Source organism: Priapulus caudatus, unplaced genomic scaffold, assembly GCF_000485595.1.
Source record: "Priapulus caudatus unplaced genomic scaffold, Priapulus_caudatus-5.0.1 Scaffold550, whole genome shotgun sequence".
In the NCBI taxonomy this organism is placed as follows: domain Eukaryota; kingdom Metazoa; phylum Priapulida; class Priapulimorpha; order Priapulimorphida; family Priapulidae; genus Priapulus; species Priapulus caudatus.
Genome location: NW_014577611.1, coordinates 125866 through 136873, shown reverse-complemented (window position 1 = coordinate 136873; position 11008 = coordinate 125866). Strand labels below are relative to the sequence as shown.

The 11008-nt window shown below is 40.3% G+C and overlaps 1 protein-coding gene across 1 annotated transcript; it reads right to left on the bottom strand.

The window, feature by feature from the left end:
- Nucleotides 1-3363: 3363 nt before the first annotated feature.
- On the bottom strand, nt 3364-7872 carry LOC106811544. The gene is made up of 6 exons (XM_014815212.1): nt 7854-7872; nt 7293-7474; nt 6458-6567; nt 6264-6278; nt 5926-6105; nt 3364-5085 (listed from the first exon to the last, which is right to left on the bottom strand). The coding sequence occupies exons 2-6, from the start codon at nt 7471-7473 to the stop codon at nt 4990-4992; spliced, it is 582 nt and encodes a 193-aa protein (XP_014670698.1). The 5' UTR covers nt 7474; nt 7854-7872; the 3' UTR covers nt 3364-4989.
- Nucleotides 7873-11008: the final 3136 nt, after the last annotated feature.

Sequence of the window (11008 nt, the reverse complement as noted above, 5' to 3'; positions counted from 1 at the left end):
TGGTGTGCTAGCGCGCGAGATGATTGTGCAGACCCGGTTAATTAATGGGCGCGGGTACAGGGTCAGGGTGTCGCAGGCAGGTTATCACCGTGGGTTGTGTTAATTGCTAGAGTTCAATGAGGCTGCATGCCATGCACAGTTGCACACAGTCGGCAGATTCGTAGATTGAGCAGATGGGAAGATTGCACGCAACACATGTTCATAGACTTGAGTTTGTTTACATCAGTTCAGAAATTTTACTGCATCCTACTCTAGCTATCCAACGCAGCTTTTTATAATAGCTAGTGAGTAGTGTATGCACGTTTGTCGACTGTCTGTAGTGTACGTAGTATGGATAAGTACTTTGATTCACTAGACAACGTAGCCAAAGCACGCTATCTCGAGAAAATTGCGTGCATTGGGAATCGAGACCGGTACAAACTAGACAATGCCGAATGGAGTGAGGACCACAATGTGTTCCCATCACACACCTATTTGGATCTCGTGAACTACCTAACATTCCAGCCGAGTCCATTTTATACTTTCAAGACTTTCAGAACTACAAAAGCCTGGATGCCTATACGATCGACTGTTCTGCGGTTGGGTTAGTGGTGTACCAGTCTACATCTATCATGTGAACAGTGAGAGTCCCATCTACGTTATCCGAGCACGTGTTATGCACTCCCATGCAGTCTCTGATTAGTGATTATACCATCTCTCTATCCGTGCATGGGTCATTATGAGAGAATATGGGACAGGCATCATGTCAGCACACTGTAATTGTAAAGCCGGGCTTAGTGAATTCTGTTCACATGTTGCCTTGGTGCTATTTTATGTAGAGTATGCTGCACGTGCAAGAAAAATCACCACCCCACTCAAACAGCTGCCTACTGGATGCCGGCGATATATGCATGTATATAAGTGTAAATGTGTAGCGGCGTGCGGTGTACCTGTGTGTTGCAGAGGAGCATTTGACCGGCATTTACAGGTAATTATCAGCAATACAAGGCGAAAGAGAGTAGAGAAACATTGGTAGTAAATAAATTTCGTGTTTATTCAGCATTGCTGTTTTTATTGAAAATGCTCCAAACGTCTGTGGTCCGCCTGGTCTCTCGTCACTTTACCTTGTGTTGTGATCACGCTATAGCGCCTATAGGCAGCCTAAAAAAAGCTGTGTGGCTCTTTCTGATACCGATTGCTGCAGTTATCAACACCGCAGGAGAGCGGCGTTGTGATGGATTTGCTTAATAGGCGAATAAAATGAGCAGAGGTGCGTTGCTCAATGTACTTGCATGTATACCATGCCTGAACTGGTATCTGGAACCCAAATGACCGGCGGCGTTGCATTGTAGGTAATATGACAAAACGCGGAACTCTCTATAGGGGCCATAACTTAAAAAAACAGCAACACAAAAACACAAATTTAACTTACTCTAAATCTATTACATTAGAGCAAATGTTACTTTTGCTACTATTGTTAATCCGGTAATGAGAGAGGGAGAGCGAGAGGGGGAGGGGAAGGGAGGGAAGCGAGAGCAGTCCGAAGGTTCACTATATAGTCCGAAGGCTCACTAGTCTGAAGAGAAAACTAAACATTTTCACTGATATTATTTAGCAAATATTTGTATGCTGATTGATGGCGCCACGTTATGGTTTGTAGCAGGAGAGTGGAGAGATAAATGGCATAAACATCATATATATGCTGCAGATGGCCATGCAGATATACACTGTCACTGGTTATAGACCGCTGCTGTGTATTTTTAGAAAACTAAACAAATCAAATTTTCTAGAGCCAAACATGTTCAAATTGTGTGAATAATGTTGTTTTAAGGTGTACGAGGGGCGGTATTACGAGACCGAATTACGTACAAATAGATACAAACGATCTGTACATTGGCGTTTTTGCCACACATCCCCCCATACTACCCACTATACCCCTTTTTTTTTACTATACATAGGCCTACTGTAGTAAAAAAATACATAAAAAATTGCCACTCGTGATCTCAGTGGGAGTCACCGCGGTAGAACAAGGAATCACCCTCTGATCTCAGTGGGAATCACCGCAGCAGAACAGGGAATCACCCACTGATCTCAGTGGGAATCACCGCGCGGTAGAACGGGGAATCACATCGTTAGAACGGGGAATAGCCGCGGTAGAACGGGGAATCACCCACTGATCTCACTTGGAATCACCGCGGTAGAACGGGGAATCACAGCGGTAGAACGGGGAATCATCCACTGATCTCACTTGGAATCACCGCGGTAGAACGGCGAATCGCCGCGGTAGAACGGGGAATCACACACTGATCTCACTTGGAATCACCGCGGTAGAACGGGGAATCATCCACTGATCTCACTTGGAATCACCGCGGTAGAACGGGGAATCATAGCGGTAGAACGGGGAATCACCCACTGATCTCACTTGGAATCACGGCGGTAGAACGGGGAATCACCCACTGATCTCACTTGGAATCACGGCGGTAGAACGGGGAATCACCGCGGTAGAACGGGGAATCACCGCGGTAGAACGGGGAATCACCGCGGTAGAACGGGGAATCACCCACGGATCTCAGTGGGAATCACCGCGGTAGAACGGGGAATCACCGCGGTAGAACGGGGAATCACCCACTGATCTCAGTGGGAATCACCGCGGTAGAACGGGGAATCACCGGCGCAGTTCCCGGGTGCGAAATTTTTTTTCCCACGAGAGTTCCGGACCCACCACAGATAGTGTTTTGTAATATATGGTGCGTATATAAGACGGACCTGGTTGTATTATAGTTAGTGTTAGGGTTAGGGTTAGGTTTAGGTTTAGGGTTAGGGTTAGGGTTAGGTTGTATAAATTTTGCATTGTTGCTTCGAGGTAGTCGAGTGAATGGAGTGCGCTGATTGGCTGGGGTCCGGAACTCTCGTGGGAAAAAAAATTTCGCTTCCCGGGTCGGCAAATGTTTCCATAATTGCCGGTGGGTTAACATCTAACATGGTATCATAAGTAAATAAAAACAAAGTATTTTTGTTTTATTCAGTCCTGATGATGCCGCGACATCTTGATACGTTGTTCATCTCTCTGTAGACATCTAGCTGGCTTTATAATGGCAATATACTATACTACAACTCGATACTAAATCATTGAGCAGAATATATTCACTGATACTATTTTACTTTAATGATAATAAGTTCTCTATTTCCCAGTTTTCCATGTGATGAAAATGACTTATATTATAGTTAATGTATATACAGTTCACTATGCTTCAAAACTTTAATATTGATTTTTTAGTCTGCATTGTTAATTTTCACTCATAGAATTATTATCTGAAGAGCCGCAAGTATGCAACCGCGCAAACGAGACCCTCTTTGTAAACAATGAAAAATCCAAGATTTACGTTTATATATACTATACAGCAACAACTAACTTTTATTACATTCATATTATACAAGAATTGATGAAAACATTTTTCAGTAACCTATCAGGTATTTACAAAAGATACTTTATACGAGATCAAAATAAATGATAACAGAAATGCAAGAATTCAGTGCTACAAATTAATAGAATCTCTGTCTAATGGAAGCGCTATGCAAACTAGATGCATGTAGCCTATTATGATAAAAACGTGGTTGGTTACGATAAGGTCGGACACCGCTAAGCTTTAAAGTGGACAATCCTTGCAACAAAATGCCCAAATACAACTACTGTGAGCATACTTGCAGTATGAAAACATCACGAAATGTTCTCGATCATTAAGCTAGAAATGTGCCCCGAGGTATAGCATTTTGAAAACTTTCTCGGATAAAATTTTTAGCGTATAGATACACATAAATTGTTGTCAAGCGAAGCGACCGAGATTGCTAACAGTAGGCCAATGCTAGCGCAAATACTTCCTGGAAAGAAAACACTATATTTCTTTGCTGATTGCATAAGTAATGTAGATAACATATGATTTAAACAAATTTCAAAATTTTGTACTAAACAAACATCAAATAATAAATTATAACTGGTTTTATCATAGAAAAGAACTGTTGATGAAAACTGCGAACAGCTCGGCTGTGTCCTGGATGTGTAAACACTGTAAACATTCGAAATACTAGTTTCGTAAGACTGTGTAGGTTTGCTGGAGAAATGTTATAAAAGTAGCAATACAAATGAGTTGTAATGAATTTCTACAACATAGACGAGCTCATAATAGGTATACCTATGCATTTTGCTGCGAGAACATGCCGTTTTAAGAAACATATTCATGAGGTGATTTTGAGAGATGAAGTTAATCGATAGGTAGGTTATGCCAGTACAGCGATTAGTAGAGTCAACGAAGTGAGTGGCTGCAGACAATAACTTAACTACCTATAGTTACACAGGCTCAAATAACCATACGATAACGTGTGAACTCGCTTTTAAGCGTGATTTAGGCTTGTGTTAAAGTCATCGTTTCCAATATCAGCACAATGTTAGCGTGCATCCAGCACTCTCCAAATACTCAAGGAATTATTCTAGCACCATTTTCATATAGACGTAACCTTTCCTTTTTCTTCACATTTTCTGCTTTCTGCAATACCACGTACCTTACTGTGCTCACGCGTACCGAATGCTTCAGACTTAGTAGTGTGTCTTTCCGTTGCAACAAATCGAGATCATTGGTTTCCATGATTTCTGGCAGCATTTTAAGCAAGTTTGGTAAAAATAAATATTACAAAATGTGTTTGACTGCACTTCTTTCAGAAAACTGATCCACAGATAAAGAATTATACATTATATAACACAGAATGCCATGACACTGGCTTTTCCGTTTTACAATTTACACATCTGTATATTCTGCTTCCTGAACATCTTATGCTCAGCAATCCCTTTAGCTACAGGAATGCACAGTCACTGCAGTTAAAGCAATGACTGCTAAATGGAACTAAAGGGCACCGTTATCAAGGAATCACACGAATATATATATATATATATATATATATATTTATATATATGTACACACACACATATGGCATCTATGGATGCGATACGTGGTTTGTCTACAGGTCTTTGATGATTGTCTGCTTCTTTCTCCTAGCCAGCGCCTTTACATTTTCTTTATCATTGGCATCCTGTGTGGTGACTAATGTACCTCCCTGCAAGATATACACTGCAATTCTAGTGTCAACGTTACACAAGCACCGAACGTAACAACTGACAAGTGAAACTCATTTAAGGTCTATAGGTGCGTTCACACTGGCGCGAATTAGCGGGCTGCAAAACCCGGTTTTTGCAGCCCGCTCGAAAAACTGAGCTTTTTACAAGTGTGAACGCAATTAGCTCACTAAATCGCGCTCCAAAGACCACTTCAGACTGCGCTAATTTGGAATCAGCGCCCTTATTTGAACCGTGGCGTGATATTTGCACCGCGGCGATTAGCGAGATATTCGCCTGTGTGAACAACGACACAATTAGCTCACTATTATCTCCGCTATTAGCGGGCTGAGCAGCGCGGTTTTTCTTGTGTATGAACGCGCCTTATGTCTCCCTGGGTACTGCCGGACACTGCGGCTGCTGTTGTTGTTGCTGCTACTAATGTTGCTACTAACTGCTGTTGTTGTTGCTGCTACTAATGTTGCTACTAACTGCTGTTGTTGTTGCTGCTACTAATGTTGCTACTAACTGCTGTTATTGTTGCTGACATTATTAGTCGTTGATTGTTGATAGTTGAAATTATTGATTGTTGATAGTTGAAATTATTGATTGTTGTTATTGACAACAGCAGCCGCAGTGTCCGGCAGTACCCAGAGAGACAATCATAGACCCAATCAGCACCAGTGAATTTCCAAAAGAAAAATCACATTCCAAAAAGAGTTATAACCAAGTTTTTCAAAGCAATCAAATTTCAACAACTTGTACTTATTCTCTGACTCGTACTTTAGTAGCATAACTAATTCCCACGATGGAAGTGGAGCACAACTGTCAAATATAGTTACCTGTCTTAGACAGTGAAGGCATCGCTTCAGAGTTCTGACATCAGGTTCACAGCAGACTATGACGTCAAGTTTTCCATCACAAATGTTTTCTGTAATTTCAATGAGCTCCTCCTCAAACTCTTCTGGATCCCAGTGGATGACAAAACAGTCGTATTCATCTGCTGCCAGGATGCAGTCGTACTGTATGTGAATATAGGTTACAGGTGAAGTAGACTGCCCAATACTAACAGAGGTACATATCTGTATGTGTCCTAGAGACAATTAAGTAAAGAGTGTCAACTGAGATTATTGCACCTAATTTTTCAAGCATGCAGGTTTAGTGAAACTCACTAACTTACCGGTCTAAATTCCTTCTGGATAGCATAAATCAAACAAGAAAAATACTTTATTATAACTACATTATAAATAAAAGTTCACTGTTGTAGTAACAATTGTATTATACATAAATTATATCAAGTATATACTATATATATACATGTCCACTGACATATATATAGGTTCAAGAGCTAGGTTCATAAACACAGAAACGTACATCAGTTGAGGCAGCAGTAATCTGATGTGAGCCTCTAAACCTCTTGTTAGCTTCATCAATGATGCTGTCCAGAGTGGTTCCGCATCCAACCATTAAAACTTTACAAAGGCCTATAAGAATAAAAACGTACAAAACCATACTAATAAAGAACCATACACAATTACCCGATATTGACCATGCAATCACCAATATCATTAATATATTTACCAATTTTATGTGAATGTTCTAGACTGTTATATAGTATAGTGTTGTCAATGCGTTGTAATTTCGTGAATGATCAATGCGTTGGACCCAAGTAACCGATGATCGGTTACAATCCGGTTACTCAGGGTGTTGAATCCTGCGCTGGATAACGTCGTTCGCATGTAGCGCTGTGTGCATGGTATGTGGCTTGTAAGGCCTGTTTTACTGTTTGTTTTTGCACTGTTTACTACTGTGTGTATAATACATGTATGTTAATAAAGGATAACTTGTATAGTAGCAATGATATCTCTGATTCTCATCCCTTTTCCAAGTTTTCTTGTTCAAGTTTAAAAAAAAAGAAAAAAGAAAGAAATTCCCCGATGAAATCGATTATGGATTTTGATAACCAAGCGCTTGGTTCGAGCCACTGTTCAACCGATGATCGAGTATAATCGATGATCGTGACATCACTAGGCGCTTGGTTCGAGCCACTGTTCAACCGATGATCGAGTATAATCGATGATCGTGACATCGTGACATCGTGACATATAATAATTTATCATGAAACGCATGTATATATATAGGCTTATAACACAACATAATAGGGTATATGTATGTCCACAGTCCATGTATATGTTTATATAATTAGTACCTTGCTCTCCTCTAACGTCCTCCAACACAGGAGCGATGACACCAATTGTTCTGCTGGGATTCACCGACGTGGAGATATCAGATGACACAGACGACGTGCTCTCCTGGCTAGTGTATGTGTGCAGTTTGGTGTTCTTCGGCAGTACACCGAATTCATGAATCGTCTTTTTATCGACCTTCATACTACAAGAGATAGAGAAAAAAATATTCTCATGCCGTGCCATTATGTAGATAACGTCAGCTGCTTGCTTCTTTCTCTACTCTAGGAGCAATTCCATTACATAATAACAATTAATATAAGTAGGGGCCCTATACATTTCGTGGATGCATGTAAATGTGGCCAAAAGTTACCTTCTCGATCTCGTTTCTTAATAAGTGTAACAGTTGACTTGTAGAACCTGTCAGGCTAGATGATTCAGGGGTTAATAATGACAAAAATCTGTCATTATTATGATTACGGTATATTATACCCCTGATGAAATGTAGGACTATAGTACTATATATATATATATATAGCCCTTGTTCGCCACAGGGCGAACAATGGCTATAGTAGAGTCCATACAGAGAGTTGCGCCAACTCAGGATTTGACTCCAGGTTGTTTCCAAATGGATCCACACCGCTGCCGCTTAAGTACAGTGCTGTATGGATACGCTGTACAATGGTCCGTAGTAATTAATTAGACTAATCGTGCTTCAGAAAACTCAAAATTTACAGAGATTATAGCTAAGACATATGTGTCTATGTGTATCTAGATTTCTAGAAATTCTAGAGTTCTAGATATCTAGATTTCTAGAACTCAAATCGTTCGCGCCATATGATAGTTTAATTGTACACTTTCTTACCGCCGTGCGTATATTAGCCTGTGCGATACCGCGCGTAGACACAATTGCTAATTAATTAAACCACTCGCGCTTCAATAAACTAAAGAATCACAGAGATCATAGATAACATGCATGTGTTTATATATGTATCTAGATTTCTAGAAAAGTAACTCAAATCGTTCGCGCCATATGATAGCTTAATTGTACACTAAATTTCTTAGTGTAAACACAGCAGCTATAGTCATTTTGGAAGAATAATGACAACTGTAATTCACAAGATAAATGCGTTCCACTCTCCACTCGCTCGCAGCTGTAATATTTGTTTTGCAGTTCTATAAATCTAGCTACACATAGACACATATGTCTTAGCTATAATCTCTGTAAATCTTGAGGTTATTGAAGCACGATTAGTCTAATTAATTACTACGGACCATTGTACAGCGTATCCATACAGCGCTGTACTTAAGCGGCAGCGGTGTGGATCAATTTGGAAACAACATGCCGGCAGCGATCACGTGACCGATTTTTTATGACTCGTCATGGCGCAACTCTCTGTATATAGCCATTATAGGGACTCTAGGCTATAGTATAGAGCTACATGTAGTGAATCGATGACTGATGCATGTATACTGTACGTAGTATAGTACGTTTAACTATATGCGCGCTCAGCAAGTAATCCATACAGTTTGGAAATCAAGGTAGGATAGCTTCTAGTGGGTTCTACATCTATATATGGTTACGTCGATCTGTCACTCTTGACAATTACTCAACGGTATAGGGTACCGGTATATTCTATACGATAAATTAATATCCTGCGACTCGATCGCAAACATGCTTTTCCTTCTATGCAGTCTTTCCTCAACGTCAGCTTAGAGTGTAACACATAGCAGATAACCAGAAACCAGTGTTCCTATTCGCACAGATATCACACAATGGATTTCGTCAACCATAGCAACCAACAGCCAGCAGCTGAGCAAAGCGTATATTTTTATCTACACGAGATTGGCGAGCAAACTCGATCGCTATAGCGGCTTCATAAAATAACACCATCCGCTAGTCGCACACACCTTACCCTACGAAATGCAGAACACAATCGCACGACTTCGTATATAACGCTTCACAGCTTTATCACTTTTGTTATTCGCTTTTCCACTGAGTTATTGAATGAGGCGCAGCGCAGGCGCGGGCCTGGTTATATACTGATGTGGGGCCTGCGTGCACGCAGCGAACACGTGCTCACTGGCTGTTTCGAACATGATTGCGTGCGTGCATGTGTTCGCGCAGCAACCCTGACAGCGTGCACGAATACGCGAAGAAGAAATATTTGCTTGTATATTTTATTTATACTTATTTTTCATACTGTTCTAATGCAACGGACGCTGCTAACGCATATGGGGTTAATACATATCTGTAGTACCTGATACGACAACGACCCCTTGAGCGCTACTAACCGTAGGAATACGCTAACATATTTCTGCAGGCACAACTATACCCATCATCTTGTTGATCTACTTGGAAACGAAACACTTAATTCTGATATGTGGCACGTATAGGCCTATATAATATACCAGAATCAACATCATAAAAATAAATAAATTATATTCTAAGCGTCAACAAAATTCACTGTGCTGCACTAAGAGAATCGATTGCGAAATATATTGATCGAACAGACCACTGGCAGCAAGATCAAGCCCGCGCGTACAGCACACACGCGGCGCCATTGACTATATATAACAACATACTCAACCATCAAAATTGAATAATACATTGTAATCAAGAACGAATCATATTGCTTTGCATTGTATTTAGCTTTTTATTGTATGTATCGATACTGCTACATGTATGTAACTATATATACAGTAAAAACCCGCGTATAAGAACATAGATTTTAAGAACATGTTAGGCTAAAATTCTAACATTCCCCATAGACCCCTTTACATAAGAACCTGTTTTAGGCTAAGATTTTAAAGTAGGGGTTCTTAATTTTCCATGGCAGATGGAGACTTAAAAGAAACACAGGTAAAATAAAAAAGACGAGCTCAACAATATCGATGCAATAACCATGCCAATGCCAATGCCAATGCCAATCCTCACACAATAACAATGCCAGCACCCTGGCCATAGTTATTGAGACAGAGTACTGCATTATTTACATATACAGTAAAAAACCGCCGCATAAAAGAAACACGCACGGGCTCCGATTTTTAAGAACACTCTCAGGCTGACATATCTGTACGTCAAAAAAATTGCTATATACATAGAGAACAACATTCAGCTTGAAAAAATAAAAATTTTTTCTATATAAAAAAAATATATAAACTCTCCATATAACACCTTACACAATAACACTACTGTGACTGGTAACCACATGCACACCAGTCACTAAAGCCGCGCGCTATGCGGCGGTGTTCAGCTAGTACATATTTAAGTAAGAGAACAATAAGACGCTATTTAAGAACCTTTTGAGCCCTAATTTTCAGTAAGCACCATTCTATATAAGAACATGTTAGTGGCTAACTTGGAAAAATCTATGTTCTTATACGCGGGGTTTATACTGTACTTATAAGCTGTATAGGGCCGTTTCCCTGTGACGCGTATTATTCTTTAGTTATGGAAGCAGTGAACATGGATATGTATATTGTTCAGGTTTTTACGGAGGTTTTGTGGGACATGGAACGTTCAGAGAACTTTCAGAAACACAGTAAAATATCAAAAAGTACGACGCAATTGACTTCAAGGCAGTACTTCCCAATTGACTGTTGTTGTGTCGCGCTGCATTAATGACGTCACTTAGGAGTGTGTGTATTCAAAAGGAGGGCGAGGGATTGCACGCCAGCACGAGGCCACAGCACTTGTAAGTACATTAAGTTTTCAAAAATACAAATGATTGCACGG

Coding starts and splice junctions, on each gene's coding strand:
- LOC106811544 (XM_014815212.1), bottom strand. CDS start 7,473: ATGAAGGTCGATAAAAAGACGATTCATGAATTCGGTGTACTGCCGAAG. Junction 6,568..7,292: donor GGACGTTAGAGGAGAGCAAG/GTACTAATTATA, acceptor TTATTCTTATAG/GCCTTTGTAAAGTTTTAATG. Junction 5,086..5,925: donor GCCTTCACTGTCTAAGACAG/GTAACTATATTT, acceptor TATATCTTGCAG/GGAGGTACATTAGTCACCAC.